We start from the raw sequence: 18,278 nt of genomic DNA, 5'->3' as shown, positions 1-18,278 counted from the left end.
ATACGAGTGATGAAAGTTATCCTATGGATCATCGTCCTCTTCTGCGCTGGTGTGCGTGTATGGTTCGAACTTCTTTCCGTCCCCGTGCAGAAGGTAAAATTTGTTCTGAAACTCTACCCAGTGCAATCTCAGCGCGTGAAGAAAGGCTGATAGCGACTCCATAAACATTAACACACCCAGTGTCGCTCCAACCCACATGAAGAAACCAATCATCATCGCTATAGGATTCCCTGAGGAAACCGACCCGTAGATCAACTTCTCTAGAAACACGTCACTGAGTTCAGCATGTGCGAGGCTCAATGCCCATAGCCGAAGATAACTGGCAGTGTTACTGACTGCACCCAGGACGAACTCGATCGTATGGATCATTTGGTGTACAAATACTTCCCCGAAATCGAAAGGCTCGCCGTTGTCGTCGTCATCATATGGGGTTGAATGTTCGTCATCTGCGAGTCTCATATATCTCTTCCGGTTGTTGTGACGTGCACGGAGGATGAGTGGTTTTGGAAACAGCATCCATGGAACCGCAATCACGGCTGCTATTGTCAAGAACAGTTGGATTGTGTTTTGACCTGGGAACATGACCATATCTGCAGGCAGATTCCCTGGACTCATAAACATTCCGATTAACACAGACTTAAGGTCAGGAGGGCTGCAGTTCGGATCTGCGATGCATTCTGCAGAGTTATAGTCTGTAAACCACTTCAAGATGATGATGAACACCAAGTAGCCGAAAATGGCGTTCATGAAAATCATTTGTGGAATGAAGACATGGATGATATCTATTCTCTGTTTGAAGAATTTAGCGTTGCGGTACGATAAGCATATTCCCATCACCATTTGGCACACTCCGAGCACAATCGATAGTTTCATCTTATATGAGTTGAAGAAGATTAGACCTGTCTTACTTGATTTCCATGCGGGATCAAAACCAAGGGGATATGGTGCAAGCGGTGGTAAGACGCTTGCAGGGTTGACGCAATTGTCAATTCCACAGGCCATCTCACTCTCCGCAGTATATTTCCACCTTGACCCAAATATGTCTATTGGAACGGCGAAGAATTCATTGTATATAAATCCAGTGTATATTGAGAAAATTCCCATCAACAAAATGACATATCTCCCATCATAGCAGGTCTTCATCATCTCACCCATTCGTTTCCCCAGTGCATTGTAATGTCGCTCGTTTCGAACCAAGTACGCGGCAAATAGGGTCATTAGTATTCCATGACCAATATCTCCAAACATCACCGCAAAGAGAAATGGAAACGTGATAATTGTGAACGGGGCTGGGTTCACCTCTTGATACTTGGCAACTCCATATGACTCAACAATGCTTTGGAAAACTTCGGTAAATTTGTTGGTCTTGAAGTACGTCGGAGGTACATCCTTGGGACCCCTTGGTCGTTCTTCCAAAACGGAAGGTACTTGCGCGTTCGACCGACGTCTTCCAATCTCTAGAGCGTTTCGCACATCATCTTGAGCTGATTCTGGACACCACACGTCTGCAATAAAAAGCTGATGACTTGTGTCGTAATTGAGGAGATTCAATGTGTGAAAGATTCCCATATCACGCTTCACCTTTTCTGTCCAAGAAAGCACTTGTTGGCTTACACCTCGCAAGATCTCTGATCGCTGACTCGCTGTGGTTTCCATGATTGCTTCGAGATCGGCCAACCTCGTCCGACAGTGTGTGAGGGCGGTCATCTGGCTAGCATGGTCTTCTGGTACTACGTATCTGTTTGCATTAAACGCGTCGCATATTTTTGAGACCTTGCTCTTGACGGCCGAACCCGAGAAAAAAACCATGAAAACGCTTTTGTCTCTCTCCTCACCACTTTCTGGATCAACAAGCTTTCCTCCGATATCAGCAAATCGCACGAAGCAATTACCATGCGTGGCGCGGAAGAGCACTCGCTCGAACGAGGACATCTTCTCACGATCAATAGTTCCAGTGAAGAAAGAGAGCATTGATGACATGCGAAGTCCGGAGTCCCCTGCGGCACCAAAGCCTGAGTTGAAGGCATTGGGCGAGACATCTATATCAGATTCATCGTCAACCACAATCGTGGGCGCATCCGACAGGGCGGAGATTTCGCCCATGACGCCTGCTATGAGTCCAGATCTTCCTCCCCTCTGAGGTCGTGCACCTGGCCCAGGTGAGGGCGAGCTAGAGTTGCGCATTCGCGGGGCGGACCGGAAGAACTCGGCGGCGCGCTCGAGTACGCAACGCAACTCGATAGTCTCGTTATATTGCGTGGATATTGCTTCCGCGTTCCCATTCATCTCGAGCAAGGAGTGTTCGAGGCTGTTGAGATGGCCATCGAGGTCATCGAGTCGAAACGTAGGGCCAGTGCCTGGGCCATGGAATGCCGATGGAGCAAGAGTGAGATGGTCGGTACCCTTGATCTGGTCAGTGAGGTATCGGATAACTCGAAGCATGTCATCACAGCGACGGACATTCTCGCTAAAGGTTCGCTGAAAAGCAGATTGATTCTCGTTAAGATCCTTGAACTGAACCAAGCCGAGCTCGCCAAGTTCATCGATAGTGTCATGCGCTGCGGCGCGGTCAAAATAGAGCCTCACTAACACCATGTCCTCGGAGCGAAAGAGCGTACCGACTTTGTTCGTGCGCATGCGGTTAAAGGCAGCGACGGTGGACTTGCGAGTGGATTTCTTGTTCGAGGGGTCATTGTCGGTACCGGCGAGGGTCGAGAGACGCAGACCAGAGTTGGCACGTCGACCGAGGGATGCTAAGGTAGTGTACGGATCGCGAAGGGAAGGCATCTTGCCTGCGGCGGAAACCGCCGGGTTGCTACTTCGACGCCTCGTCGTGGGGGACCAATCTGGCTTGACGCCAGAGGAATGACCGAAGTCTGGAGTCCGGGAGAGGAGTGAAGTACAGTCGAAAAAAGGCAGTTGTCAAGAGAAGCACGGGTGCTGGCGAATTTTTCGTTCTGAGGTAAGTACGTACCCCTCGCGCTGGTGCAGGGCGTGTTGAACATAATTATCGAATGCGCAGGGACAGCCCCAGACAAGCGGGGAGCACACGTATGACAACGCTCCCAACGCAAAGATCAGTTGCAGTTCCACTGTCAGGACCGGGGGAAATCTGATCCAATTCAGTTTTTCCTCGAAGAGCGGGCAGAGAAATGTATGGTGTCAGCATCTTTTTTTCCTGGTCGCCGGAATGCTGTAGTGCAGCTGCTGTACAGTAGTACAGCAGAACTTTGGCAACTGCACTGTCAGAAACCGGCACTTCTCAATGGGGACTACAGCGCTCACTCCTTCTCAATGGCACGAAGACACTGCCTGAAAGATGCAGGGCTCTCTAGAGCCAGATACTATCTCACCGTGCAGCCTGTTTCCATTGGTCTTCCTTACTTCATGGAGCAAACTGAATGGATGGTGTCTTTCCAGGCCCAGCAATGCCCATTGTGAACATCTATCGCACGCCCAAACATGCAAATTGTACTCTTCTCGCTGCTGCTTTCTTGCGACGACGACTGGGAACGAAGACTATATCATTTTCTCTAGTCTAGCATGGGGAAAGTTAAGGAAAGTTCTGGGGTAATGGTAGCTTAAAATGCATTGCCAAACAAAAATGGTGCCTCTCAGAGAGCTTCCCATTCATGCGAGAGCTGGGCAGATTAAATTTTATCTCCCTCGAAAAGCGCGGCGCAGGACGCAAGGTCTTCGATGAAGGGAAAACGCTCTGCTGCCCAATCGCTTGTACAAAACTATCCATCCAGGTCCATATGAACGGGGCTATTACATTTAAAAATATCAGTTTACCAACTCCACGCAATCGCACGCTTTAAAGTTCGTACTTTTTCTCACTAAGGCCACCGGAATCAGGAGGGAAATGTCACAATACGGAGTAACGAGTGAGCACTCGTTACTCAGTCCTTGCGTTCAATCTTTTCTCATTTTCTGCAATTTCTCTGTTTTGTAGGATGCAATCTTCTAGAGACTCTGTAGGGGCTTGGGGTTTGAGCCCGAGAGTAATTTCTTCCTGAATGACAACGAATCTCTTATTGATCAACGCACCGAATATTTTACACTGTACAGTAGGCGCTGGTGTTTTCATTCTGATGCTGTCAATAGGGAAATAATTTAAGGGCGCATTTTCCGAGTCAGACAATATATCATACTTTTTTCTCGTTCAGCCTTCATACTGGCGCATCTTACTTGTTCATTGGTAGATAAGTTTAGATCATACTCGGACCCAGCCAAGCAGCTGCTTACTAGAAATGCCCAATTAACGCTGCTTCGTTCGCATCAGCTGGGAACCAGAATGTCCACTCATGCAGAAGTTTCGCCATCCCTTACCTCGACGTAGACCTCGCCCAACAGAGCCATGTCTGGTTCCCCAGTGTCTTTTCACACAGTCTTCTAACTAGTCTTGGCAAAATTGCCTTCGCCAACGTTCCATGTGAAAGCCGTTCGTCAGCAATCATCTTCAACGTGTCAACAACTGACTTTGCGACACTCATCATCGCTCCCATCACACCATGTTGGAGGGAATCGTTGCCGATGTTCTTGTGCGAGTCTTAGGAAGCTACGTCGACGGCTTGAATAAGGACAGTATTCGACTGGGAGTCTGGAGCGGTGATCTCGAGCTTAAGCATTTGCGCTTGCGCCCAGATGCCCTCGCAGTCTTGTTTGAGACTCTCGGACTCGATTTGCCGGTCACAGTTACGGCGGGGTACATTGGTTTGTTGAGGTTGGAGGTCCCCTGGAAGGCTTTGCGTTCAGCTCCCGTGCGGATTTACATGCACGATGTCACCGTCGTTGCCTCCCCGGTGTCTGACGGTGATCAGGCTGCTCTAGAGTTGCGAGAGAAGCGATTGAAGGCAGCGCGCCTCGCCACAGATGAGGCTGTCCGCGATGCAAAATTCAGTCTTGCAGGACATCAAAATGCTTCGTCTTCCATTGATCCTCCATCAGACGGGCAAGGCAAGGATGGCGCTGCGGACGGTAAACCGCCAGCGGGCGACGGTAGTCGATCTCAGAGTGGATACCGGGTCGCAAGGTGGGGTTGGAACTTCACCAGCAAAGTTGTCACGAAAATTGTAGATAACATTCAAATAGATGTTGAGAACGTTGTCGTGCAGTACGAGGATGCAAGCAGTGTGCGGGACCGCCCTTACACGGCAACTATAGCGTTGGATTCTCTCAGGGCTTGTTCAACAAATCATGTGTGGGAGCCGGTGTTTATAGAGAATCCGTCATCTCCTGTGGTACACAAAGTACTTTACATGCGTGGCTTAGTCCTAAACTGGGAGCCCGGCAATGCGAACAACTCTATCAAGGGCTGGATCTTAGATGCGGAAGCGCAGCGAATCCCCGGTCAATGGTCTGGTTTCGTCAGAAAGTGCTCCAGGCATGCTATCAAGCCAATAGATGGCGAGCTGAGAATTTCCTTGACTAAAAGTGCCGCACTGGCGGCCGCCTTAGCCGGCAAGGACGAGAACTATTTGGAGCTCCGAAAGATTCCAAGGGTGCAGATGGATTTACATTTTCCGGAAGTCCAAATCATTTTAGACGACTTCCAGTACCACACGCTGCTATCCACAATCATGTATCTTTCAGATATCGACCGAAAGGTGCGACCTAAGACTGCAAGGGGAAGGTGGTTCTGGGCCCTCGACCGTCTTCTCCCTCGCTTTAAGGAACGGAGGGAGGCTGTTTTGCGCTTCAATGCCACAGGTCTCAGAGAAAGACGGAAAAAGCGTGAAGATTACTGCCGTGCAAGAAACATCATCGTAACTTCGCGACGGAAAGGTTCTAGGGAGCCGGAAACTGAAGCGAAAATCGTAGAAGAACTAGAGGCTGACCTTTCTTACAGGGACGTCATTCTATTTCGTGACTTAGCAGATAGGGACTTAATCGCTGCAGCTAAGGAGGCGAGCGCCAGTGCGGTATCCACGAGTCGATTTTGGTCGCTGTTCTCGCGACAAGGGCGTGACAGTGGGGCTGCGGTCTCCACCGCGAGTTCTGACAAGGGGACGTCGGAGAGGTCTAGGAGTCGCAACGATGGCTTAACGCAGCCTTCCGATGGTGCCCAGACTGAAGCAACACCAAGTGGTTCTTTAAGGACATCATTTTCTGAACGGCAATCGGATGATATCTTTGAAATGTCTAACGAAATTCGACCACCATCACAGGAGAGTAGCTTTTCCGAAGCTCTATCGAAGAATAGTTTTGACGAAGGCGAGGAAGCCACTATCCCAAATTTTCGAATGGGGTTCTTGCTTGGAAAGGGATCTATTGAACTGAAAGAAGGTGGGTTTCCTGATGCTCCAATGCCAGTCTCTAGCCTTGAGTTTGGAGAACTAAGAATAGGTATTGAAACAAGACCTGGAGCGGGAATGTTGCTTGAGGCCTTGTTGGGAACTTTTCAAGTGATTGATTTGCAGAAGCAAATGAAAGTTATGTACCCACGCGCTCCATGGGCTGGAGAGACTAAGACCACCAGAAACGGTTTAAATGAGGACTCATCGCTACCCGCGCGCCGTAATTCAGATCAACTCATGTCTGACCTCGCGGACGATTGGGCCCAGTCTCAAAAGCACTCAGAAAATGTAGAGACGTTCAATGAAAGAGCTAAAGAGACTACTGGTATCGAAGTTGCACATCTGCATTCCTACCCACACGACATATCAAACGCCATCTGCGAAATTCGAGGCGAATATGGACTAGAGAGTGAACCACTGCCAGCCACGAGCCCATCGTTTCCGACTGTAGGGCAATTCAAGGAGGGCTTTGGAAGCGACTCATCGGGCTCTATTTCAGCCCTATCTGATGGGGGGATCTCGGGAGTATCCGTTCAGAATATTGAGGATCTTTCTGTTGTATCCCACACTCCACTGAAGTACATCGCCGCACTGCGATTGAACCATGAGGAAGCCCCTCAAGGGCAGTGGGCAAGTGGTGCCACAAGAATGGCCATGGACTTAGCAATCGGTGGCATGGAAGTTCTTGTTGACGGACCAAAAGGAGCTTTCGTTTCATCTGTTGCTTTTTGGCATCCGAGGGAGAAAATGCCTTCGATCATGCAATTTCTGAGCAGAGCGGCGGCGCCACGGCTTGCATCATTGCGGATGGACATCCAGAAAGCAATCCTAGATAGGTCTGTCCCAATGCGAATGGATATGCTTATTCGAGGACCGCGTTTCGTCGTTCCAGGTTCTTCTGGGGGCGACGTGTCTCTCGTCCTGGACCTTGGTACATTCGCAATGGAAACCTCCACAGGCCCATCAGAGGTTGTCAGTTCAGAGACACTTGCATCTAAATGCGACTCCCCCATGGACATGCCACGCGAGAATTCAATATCGATTCGATACACGGATTACAAGATGGCCGTTAGTGACTTGGGGCTTTTCGTAGTTTCAAAAGCGGGGAAACAAGCAGCGGAGCGCATTATCAGACCTTTTTCGGTGCATGTGCTCCTACAAGTGCTGCATAACTCATCCTTTGTGGAAGCCGTAACACATGTGTACGGCCTTTCCAGCACACAAAGGTCAAGCTCAGAGCCCAGATGCCTTCATTGCGAACTTCCGTATCACACGATGCCTTTCGTCAAATCTTAGGTATTGCAAAGGGTTGGGGAGATCGTGCACCAAGACAGTTTGTCAGCAGCGGCATTGAACCGAATCCAGTTTCGAACTCCATCTCCATGTCTGCAGAGCTTGAAGAAGTGCGGTTCGCTCATGGCGGTGGTGAAACGGTGGTATCGAATGGCATCGTGGAACGCTCAGAATCTGCGCTCATATCATTTGAAATGAGTTTAGATTTTGAAGACCTTCAACTTGAACTACGCGATTCAGGCTCGAAGCGTGTTGTCACATTATCCTCAACCGGGACCATGATCAAATTGATGAAGAGGCCAGAGCTCGTAGACTTCGATTTTCGGGTAAGGACGTTTGCAATCATTGACGGGAGTCGAGGCGCAACAGCTCCGTTCCGTCGCTTGGCGTATGCGGGGATGAACCACTATGGGTCTGGGCTTCAAGCATCTGACTCCGCCCCTGAAGACAGTTTCGCCCACGGAGACCAAACCACGTTCATAGTGCTGTCGTACCGTGGTGACTTAGTAAATCACGAGCAGTCTTTGGCCGTGAAGATACTGTCACTGCATATGGTGTGCGTTCGAGAGACCTATTTCGCCCTAGCAGATTTCTTCTACTTGAACAAGAACAAAATTCAAACACCGGAAAGTTCTTACCGAGCGTCCCATGTCAGTCACGCTGGTGATGCACAGCAGTTTGCGGGTACTGATAGAGCGGTTCGCGGTGGAGGAGAGGCGAACAGTGACGACGTGGTATATTCGGATCCTTTTAACGCACTTGGTATGACGACGTCCAGCGCCGCTAAGGCTCTACGGGAACAGGCTGAGCGCAGAATGGAACAGACAAAACAGGCTATTGCCAATAGAGGTCGTCTGCACGTCACTGCAGATTTAGACGGTCTAAACCTTACCCTCGTCTCCGCTGATGGTGCGATTGGAAGCTTTGACGTCACAAATTGTCGCGTAGGTCTTACGCAATTCTCCAACGGGGCGATTGAAGCATCGGGGAACCTTGGTGGTTTCGGTGTTCAAGACCTCACATCTGCGCATGAGGTTTACTCTGAGACTATCAGGTATACGCGCAGGGGGATTAACCCAAATTATGGGTCTGAGGAAGGCGATGGATGGTCTCTAAGCGTTCCAGAATCAGAAACCGAAGACGTATGGTTAGAGGCCCGTTTGACGAATTTGCGCATTGTGTACTTACAGCGCTTCATCATCATTCTGAAGAAGTACTTTGATGCACTGCGAGATAGCTTGAAACCAGTTCTGGAAATGAAGGGAGGCATAGGCGAAGTATTTCAAGGTGAAGAACATGAAGAGTTTCCCGCAATTCCAAGGCTTACTGGTCGAATGCGTTTGAAACTAGTGACGGAGAATGTGGATATTGTGATGCCCCGTCATTCACAGAGCCCCTATGAGGCATTGCGGTTCTTTGTACCGCACTCATCAATTTCAAATGAAGATCGTCCGTCCCCAGGATATCGCATCGGATTTCAAGTGAATGCTCGAGACGTAAACGCTCATGTCCTGTATCGGCCACCAGCTGAGGGGGAAGGGAGAGCTTTAACTCTCGGTGGAAAAGAGCCGGTCTTGCAACAGATATCACCGACATGCCCAATATCGGATCTGACCCCATTTGCAGAGGGTATATGTATTGTCGCGAAACTTGATGCATGGCGGAGTCGCCGAGTTCCGCAGGTTATTCTAAATACAGATGGTATCCCAGTGTTGAAAGATGGGGAAGAAGAAAGAGAGTACGACCCGGCGAAGTGGCTACCAACAATAAGGGTACGGGTATGTGCACCCAATGGCATTTATGCTAGGCTATGTGAAGCAGAGTATAGCATTCTTTATTTCACTTTTACGGAAAACGTGATCGAGAGACCAGATATTGAATTCACGGACATTGTGCGTGGTTTGAAGACGCCAGTTCTTCCAAGAAGAAAACCAGTACAACCAATAATGTTTTCGTCAAACCGGATGCCGGCAAACTATCAAATTCTATTTGAAGTGCCAGTAATTGAGAGCACTATAATGTATGGAGCGGATCCCCGAGCCGAAGAGGCCAAGCTTATCAAGTCCGAACTCCGAGACCTCCTTGGGTGCTTTGAATATGGGGTTGACTACCGCATGTCTGTCGAGGTGAGCGCCAACATGAATTCCCTTGTGGATATTCGCCCGTCAGCTCCAACTTACGGGGAAACACTTGTGATGCCGACAACTCGGAAGTTCGAGCAATTCAGCAATTCATATGACGGTGATATTAAGCCTCAAGAGGACAGCTCAGGTAATATATCTGAGGACAATAGATCCATCGCTTTGACCTGGGACCGGCCATTCGGTTTCCGTGCGAATGTGATGGTGGTTGCATCGGACCTGCGTATTATTGTTGAACCAGAGCTCTTCAGGGATCTTGGGAATTTGACGGCGCCTGGGTTCCCTTTTCTGAAGTCATCTGCCCCTGCTCCGCTCCTGCGATTTAATGGACGACTTTTAATACTGACGATTTCTAGACCAGAAGTCTGGTTAATGGCGAATCAATATCCAGGTGATGCTCGTTCTCTGGTTATTCGCGGTGACGTCATTGCTAAGGTACAATGGGCGGCTGTCACGGGACGCAATCGTGTCGAAGTAGCGGCAAACGGTATTCATGTGAACCTGTCGATCTTGGGACCCCACCGTAGTGCATTTCCGGTTGCACCGAGCAGCCCGTTGTTTAAGCGATCATCTTCGTCATGGAACACCGATGTAGAAACGCCGATGTTATATCCATGTGACGTCTCTATGAAGTTTGACGGTAGTGGATATGATCCCCCGAAAACCCCAGGAGAGGAGCCCATCAAGGCTCCTGGCTCGACTTTGTCTGTTAATGCTGAATCGATTTTGGTGCGAATTGACGTGAACGATGCACCACTGATACTTGCTGTGGGTTCTCGGTTAGTGAGGTTACAGTCGAGCGTGCTTTCAGTGCGGCCGCCGCAGCCTGGTCGGTTTGACGAATGGATTGACAAAGGGGAGGAAGGCGATGCCCGGCTTGCCATCCACTTCGCTCTTCCTCACAGTAGACTTATGTTTACAGATGAGACTGCGGGAAGGTATGTGCCCATTATGGAAGCACGTCTCAGAAATGCTGTTCTCCGATCAAATTTCCCGTGGCTTCTTAATGCTGCATTCGAATTTGCTCTGGACCTCTTCAACGAGGAGAAAGGATGGTGGGAACCAGGCATTGAGACCTTTCCAATCGAATTTGCTGCATCGCAAGGTCGGTCTGGATCGCGAGCGGTCAATGTGCGAGCTGAACGAGTCATTGACATCAACGTGACCCCGATTACAGTCTCCGGAGCCGCTCGAGTTTCGAACGCGTTGAAGTCGGCGATTGAAGATTTAGCTTCAAGAATGAGGGCAGAAGTAGATGACAGAGGGTCTGGTTCGGGGACAGTGCTTTCGAGAAATCTGAGTTCCAGCTTCCGTGCACCCGAAGCGGGTGCCCGTCGACCAAGTGTTGCTGCTTTCAGTGTGAGAAACGAAACTGGTCGTAGTCTTGTGATGTGGCTTCTTCATGATTCCACAAGGTGGACCCTGCGAGGAAATGGAGATGAGAGAGAAGTTGATACGCCCACTGATGAGATGCTGTGGACCGCCATTGGTGCCAGCGGAGGGTTGTCTTCCGATCCAAACAAAAATCGTCAGCTTGCCATGCGGTGCGTGTTACTTTTCAGCGGATATGAAGCTGTTACTTTATCGACTGCTGAAACTGGTGCGCGACTTGTAACGCTAGTGCCCGATACACGTGAACTAGGAACATTACCGTCTGGGAATCGGGGCGAACTCACCTCGCAAACATTTGTATGGGCCGTATCAATGAAACACGGGGTTCCGTGTGGATGTATTCGATCTTTATTGCGTCTTGTGAACAAAACGAGTACTGTGTTGGAAGTCAATGCCGGTGATCTCTCGAAATCTGCAAGCGCTGGTGAGCAGATGAAATCGTTGTGCGCAAGAGGTTCGGAAGGAGTCGATAGAAAGGCAACAGTATTGCTGAAGGCAGGAGCTTCTTGGTCAGTTCCGGTTCACTCAGTCAACCGATCTATTCGTATCAGACCTGCTATTTTCCATGCCCCTGACAATGATATGGGTTTGTATGAAGATAACGACCGACGCCCCAAGGCGAGGGGAAGAGTGCGCTATAGCTACACCTGGAGTGATCCGTTAAGCAAGATGTCGGCTCTGCATACAATAGCTCAAAGCTTGAGAGCAAAAGCTCGAACAGGAAGTGATGGCGAACTGAAAACACACGGGCCGATAGCTCCCATTCTGACATGCAGGAAAGCAGAAGCTCGAGGCTTCTTTTGCATGTCTATCTTCCCACTAGTAGATACAAAGGCTGAAAGTCCCATCGATGGGGGTAGTGGTGTCGGCTCATGGGTCGATGTTCACATTTGTCCGCCACTTGTTATTGAGAATATCATGCCCCGGAGGCTGAGTTTTAAGCTTGCCACCTCTGGTGCCATCAGTGCTTCTGGGAAGGAACAGGTGGTTGGGTATGGGACGATCGAGCCCTCGCGTGAAGCTCATATTCATACCGCAGGATCAGATTTGAATGCTCTTTCGATTTCCATGGGCTTTGACAACAGTCCCCAAGCATCAGAGACAAACATATTTTCCCATTCGCCACCACACCGTAGCTTTGGTACTTATCATCCGAATTTGGCAAGTTTGAGGTCCATATCGATGGGTGCAGGCAAATATACTCCGTTGAAGCTCAGTCTCATTCAAGAGCAACGGGTGAATACAAGGTATGTACGGGCATATTGCGAATTCTGGATTAGGAACCGTTCGGATACGGACTTATTCTTCCGAAATCACGGACCAGGGCGTGATGGATATGAATCGGGAAGTCCAAAGGCATTCTTGCGTGGTTGCCCTCCTGGAACCGTGGCAGAAAAGTTTATTTGTTTTTCAGGCTCGTGGATGTCCTTTCAAAGAGTTGATGTTACAGAAGACATTTGGGTTAACATTGGAACGGAGGTTTCCGAAATTGACAAGCCTGTACCCATAAAATTTGATGGCTTATCCCTCTTCCTTGAAGTGCGGCCGGCGAAAGGTCGATTTCAACGGGCTCTTGTAGTTACAATAAGGAACGCTGCCTGGCTCGAGAACCGCACAGGTGCTCTTCTCCAATGGTGTCAACCAGAGGCCCTTAACCCTCATGGGATAGCTCTTGCAGCAAAAGTACATTCAATTGAACCAGACAAGCATTGTGCTCTTCATTGTGACTTTCGATCCCATAAGACTGCGCTATGTTTTCGACGAGCAACTGCGGATGGCTTGAGCGATTGGATATGGTCGCGTCCCGTTTTCGTTACGGGAGTGGAAGGAGAATTTGCAGCAAAAATGTATCGTCCAAAGCGGCATGAGCAATACATCGCCCGTGTAGTCGTTTCCAAGATAGGAAATGGAGTTTCGTCTATTATCGTTCACAAAGAGGATAGAAGCACCCCACCTTACAGGATTGTCAACCTATGCAACGCAAGATCCATAGCATTCCGACAGTCGGGAGTTAACGAAACCCACCCATGGTTGGTCAGGCCCGGCAAGTCTACTCGTTACTCGTGGGATGACCCTCAAGCTCCAGTCAAGCGCCGCTCTCTAGTGATTGAAGTGCTGGAAGGGACAAGCGGGAGAGATGGGGCGGGTAATGTTACCTTACTTGCGACGAGTGAAGCTGATTCTGCGCACGCAGATGAGTCAGACGTTACTCGGCTGCAAGGAGGGCTTGTCAGAAAACCGAAGGGAGCGAAGGCCTCGAAGTTTGACCTCAATATTGACATAATCAGAAAAGACATCCCGTTTTCGAATTCGAAACGATTTGATCCACCTCTCTGCATATCCGTTCATGTTGACGGCCCCACGAAAGTAGTAACCTTTCGAGATGGTGAGGGCAAAGCCAGTAAGAGTACGAAACAAATTGAAAGAGGAGAAGTCGAGGATTCTATTGAAGTTGCAGCCAACAGCAAAAGCTATGGACCATCAGATACCGCGGATGCTAGTGGAAACGTCGATGTCGAGCTTTTTGTGAAAGGCCTTGGAATATCGTTTGTGGAATCAACACCAGCTGAACTTGCTTATCTTTCTGTTTCTGGCATTCATTTCCGGTTAGATAGATTCGATGGTCAACAGCTAGTGATTTGCGAAGTCATGGATCTACAGTTGGACAACCAGCTTTCACATTGCACATGGCCTGTAGTTTTGTGGTCTCCCCCGCCACCATCCACAGGTGTGATCGGACGAATGACAGAGAGAGCAAAGGATGGAATGTCTTCCAGTCAGACTACACGCCGGGAGCCACCCCGTAAGCCATTTTTTCAATTCACACTTCATGGACAGTACCCTGCAATTGAGCAACGCATTGGAAGTTTTCGTGGGATTTTCGTCGCACTCCAAGAGCTGCAACTCGCAGCCGACGAGGATTTTGTTCTTCGGGTTTGGCTCTTTGTGGTTTCGCTGCTTGAAGCAGCTGGTGGCTCGAATCGAGAGAGGGAAGAAGCACTTGATGGGAAGGATGGTGCGGAAACTGGCCTTGCTCTTCTTGCGAATGATAACGCAACTACGGGGACAAAACAACGGGCTGTAGCTACGAAAGGTAGAGCAAGTGGTGCTCTTAACCGTATCTACGTTGAACACCTGGAGTTGTGCCCACTGAAGTTATCTGTTTCATTCACATCGTCCCGAACATCAAGTGCTGCAGAACATATTGGCGGGTTCAGGTCTCTTATTCGAACACTGGTGGCTGTTCTTGGGAATGTTGAGAACGCAGAATTTCGCTTCAATGCTCTTGAATTGCAGCATGTTTTCGATACTGCATCTCATTTCCGCTCGTTAATCACAGAGTACTACGTCTCACAAGGTTCAAACCAAAAAATGGTGCTACTGGCATCAAACTCATTGATCGGGAATCCATCAGCGCTCTTTGACTCCATTGCAATAGGGACGCGAGATTTTTTCGTCGAACCAGCAAATGCGAAAGGATCTGCTGATTTTATCGCAAGCATTGGCCGTGGATCTTCGTCATTACTGACGAATACCGTAGGAGGGATCGTTGGATCTTTGGGTGGCATCCCCCGAGCTGTTGCGCAGGGACTAGAGACGGCAGTTGGCGACCGTGAGTACCTCGCAGAACGTGACTCTATTCGCGGAGGTCGTGCTCGAATTGCATCCTCTCCGGCGCAGGGTCTTTACACCGGCGCGCTCAGCTTTGGTCATGGAATTGCTTCGGGAGCAGCTGGTTTAATTCGAGACCCGATTCAAGGAGCCGCTGAAGAGGGACCTTCGGGATTTATCAAGGGGCTAGGAAAAGGTTTCATCGGTGGAATGCTAAAACCAATCACTGGAGCTCTCGACCTAATTGCTGAACCAGCAGCAGGGTTTCGCAGCATGATGGTATCCGATCGGTCTCATGGTCTTGCTGAACCAGCTCGTCCTCCGCGCGCATTCTGGGGTGCAAATGCTGACCAAATGATATCCTACGACCTGCGCGCGGCTCTCGGACATGCTATTCTCAGAGTTGTCAACAGTGGAGAAAATCAGTCAAATGAGGAGAGACTACTCTCCTGGACACACCTTGTAGCTGTTCATTCCGGCGCAACGGAGGACGATGTCATTGCGTTTCTGTGGGCGCTGATGAGACGAAGCACGCGCTCGTCTCATTTCCATACAAAATATTTGCTCGATGCCCAAGGCAACCCACAAAGAGCAGAAAAAATGAGAGCCGGTCTGGTGACGAACAAACGATTGATTGTAGCATCGTTAGACGGCCATGTAATATGGGAGTATCCGTTATTGCATATCGCCGATACGCAAGTTTCGGTTGCTGCAAAGGACTATTTAATGGTTGGAATTCGTCCGTTAGGACAAAAGTCAAGGACGACTGCGCCGACCGGATGGCAAAAGATCCACTGCGGATCCATTTCGTCTAGAAACGACTTCAACACAGCTTTGCGGAAGGCTCTTGACGACCTGCGGATAACAACCAAAGCGGTTCTTCCCATCCCCCAAAACATTCTACTGGCCAAGAAATCGGCGGCTGGACAAGGAGTGCGGGAACACTATCGCGATGGCTCCCTCGAATTGGCCGATTTATCCAATTCTATGCAGCAAGGAACAGAATCCGGAAATATGTATGAATTGAAGAGCCTCCATCAAGATGCCTCTGTTGACGGACGTCGCGGTGTATTCACGGACATGAAGCTTCCCGGGCGTTCTTCGAATACAGTGCGAAGCCAAAACATGTCATTAACAGACCAAGACATATCACTCCAATTACAAAAGATAGCAAACAGCGCATCTGCAATTTCAATTGACGCTGCTCGATCAGTTCGACTGATTGTTGTGAATCTAACGGAGCATGCGTTACGCCTGGTTTGCTCTTCCCTTGACTCTGGTGCATGGGTGCAAGAGCCAACATCCACAATTGAGAAGAGATCAGTATCTCTCTTTGAGGCAGATGGGACAGCGGATCGTGCGAAGGATATCTCTGGAAGGATAGTGATGCAAGTTGGTACCGATGGAGGGAAATCGGGGAAGATGTTCATTATTCGCTTTTTGAATCCTCTGCTGGCCTCCAATGCATATGCTGTTGAAGCTCCAGCAGGGTTTGTGGCTCGCTTTCAGGGTGGTGAGAAAGGAAATCATGTGGAAACTGTGATAACTCTAGCCAGTGAGTCTAACTTACAAGGTATTGCAGTGAGTAAGAAGCAAGAATCAATCTCAAGAAAGGCGCCGGCCGAGCCTTTGCTTTTCGGAAGGAGCCAAGTGAGTCCATTCTTGCTACCATTGAACTCGAAACCGCCTCACGCCCCACAAAATCCATCTGCAGATCCGAGAGACCCTGAACTCATCGCGAAGCTTTCTTCACTAGGATTTTCATCGGAAGAGTCAATGTCGGCTCTTGAAGAATGTGATGCAGATCTTGCTGCAGCCTATGCACTACTTCTCGACCGAAAACCAAAAGAATAGTCCACGAAACTGTATTGTACTATGACTAATAACTAACTTTCCAAAGATATTGCTATTACTTTGTAGTAGCGTTAGTAGAGCTGTGTGTTTAAGAGCAGTGTCTATTGCTCGTGTAGGACAAGCGGAGCATGATTACACAATAAATAATTGTTCAATTTCAATTTTCGCAGGCCTAAAATGGCGTCAATGTAACCCGGCAAGCAGCGCAGCTATCCAGCTAAGAGCACTTGTGCATACCTCATTGAAGGACGCTATTTCGACAATGTTGTTACTGCTTTTACAAAAAAAATACAGTTCGGCGACTCAGCATGGGACGAAATCCCTACCGAAGGGTCACCATTTTACTCGACTCCTCCCATCAGTCAGGAGCATATGTCTGGTGTCCCAGCCAGCCGCGGCTGCTTTGCTTTCAAAATTGGATAAGTTGCGCTTCATATACTTGTACGACTCTGCAAGCTTGTCAGGCGACAAAGAATTTGACTGCATATACTTCTTGATCGTGTAGTATGCCTTCAACGCATCCCTAGAAGTCGCTTCCGGCCTCAAAAGTACCCTGACTTTCTTGCCTTCATCCTGAGTGAGAATCAAAAACTTCTCTCCCCTAAACAGCTTTATCGCCTGCCGCAACTGCTCCGAGCTCGAGACAGCATCGGTAACTGGAACTCCAATCTTAACGGCAGGTTGAAAACCAAGCCACGGCGGGAGCACAATCTTCTCCGTATGCGACACATCATACGGACTCGGCAGCTGTTCACCGTTGAGATGACTGTCGATGACGAGGGAAGCGCGCTGCTTGTTAAAGAAGGAAAACTGAACGCACTGAACTGAGCGCCAATTCGCAACGATATGCACCACGGCCAGTGAAGCATAGGCAGCGAGCAAAGCATAGTAATTCTGGCCGATCCGCGAGGATACAAGAACGCCCGTGCCAAGGCCAAGCATTTTCATGGTGACGCCCTGGCTCTCCCCTTTGGTGGCGATATCGCCCGTATTCTGCATGCCACTAGTAGCTAGCGAGCGATAAACGACATGACGTGTGGCCGTGCCAGTCATCGCAGACATACCCCTCAAACAAACCGCCAACGAAGCGAGTGGTAGGAAGTAGGCGAGCGAAAACAACGGTGTGCAGATCTCAATAGCGCCACCGATATCCTCGACAATGTCTGCGGCAATGCGCCAACTCTTAGGGTCATCGTCAAACTTGGAGCCAAACGTACCTCCATAACCGATCTTCACCAAGTAACTAGCGCCGTCCTTTAGTACCCAACTAATCGCCGCCGCGCTCGCGGCGACGGTTTTCCCGAGCCCCAGGCCGAACAGCAGTGCTTCCGTGGAGATGACGGACATGATAGCCGAGGCGAGGTTCTGAAGCGTGCGGTACTTTGTAAACGAGATATAATCCGGCGTAGTGGTATGCGGATACCCCTGCGGTAGGTACACATGCGTCAACCAAGCGACGATGCGCTCCGACAGCGAGCGCGTATCGGGCTCCTCCTGCTTCTCGAGCATGTCGGAGGAGTTGAGGGCGTAGCGGCGGACCTCGTCGCCGCGCGTCTCCAGCAGCACGGGGGTGGCGGCAACGGCGGTCAGGGCCAGCGGGCGCGAGGACGAGCCGGCCAGCGCGGGCTCGGGGCAAGCGTACTGCGCGCCGCACACGCGCGCGGCAAGGCCGTGCGCGCGCAGGGCC

At 49.8% G+C, this 18,278-nt stretch overlaps 4 protein-coding genes; 2 read left to right on the top strand and 2 right to left on the bottom strand.

Moving 5' to 3' along the window:
• Positions 1-21: 21 nt before the first annotated feature.
• On the bottom strand, positions 22-2,637 carry CHC_T00010124001 (V-type ATP synthase, Subunit V0a). The gene has a single exon (XM_005710773.1). The coding sequence runs from the start codon at positions 2,635-2,637 to the stop codon at positions 22-24; it is 2,616 nt and encodes an 871-aa protein (XP_005710830.1).
• A 1,877-nt stretch (positions 2,638-4,514) lies between these two features.
• On the top strand, positions 4,515-7,595 carry CHC_T00007248001 (hypothetical protein). Its single transcript, XM_005710772.1, has one exon. The coding sequence runs from the start codon at positions 4,515-4,517 to the stop codon at positions 7,593-7,595; it is 3,081 nt and encodes a 1,026-aa protein (XP_005710829.1).
• Positions 7,596-7,681: 86 nt separating this feature from the next.
• Positions 7,682-16,749, top strand: CHC_T00007247001 (hypothetical protein). XM_005710771.1 is given in 2 exon segments: positions 7,682-16,591; positions 16,592-16,749. The coding sequence occupies 1 exon segment, from the start codon at positions 7,682-7,684 to the stop codon at positions 16,589-16,591; it is 8,910 nt and encodes a 2,969-aa protein (XP_005710828.1). The 3' UTR covers positions 16,592-16,749.
• Positions 16,750-16,924: 175 nt separating this feature from the next.
• CHC_T00007246001 (hypothetical protein) lies at positions 16,925-18,100 on the bottom strand. Its single transcript, XM_005710770.1, has one exon. The coding sequence runs from the start codon at positions 18,098-18,100 to the stop codon at positions 16,925-16,927; it is 1,176 nt and encodes a 391-aa protein (XP_005710827.1).
• Positions 18,101-18,278: the final 178 nt, after the last annotated feature.

Source organism: Chondrus crispus, genomic scaffold (genome assembly GCF_000350225.1).
Source record: "Chondrus crispus Stackhouse genomic scaffold, scaffold_67, whole genome shotgun sequence".
In the NCBI taxonomy this organism is placed as follows: Eukaryota; Rhodophyta; class Florideophyceae; order Gigartinales; family Gigartinaceae; genus Chondrus; species Chondrus crispus.
Note: the sequence above shows the minus strand (reverse complement) of the source record. Positions and strands in the feature narration are given on the sequence as shown.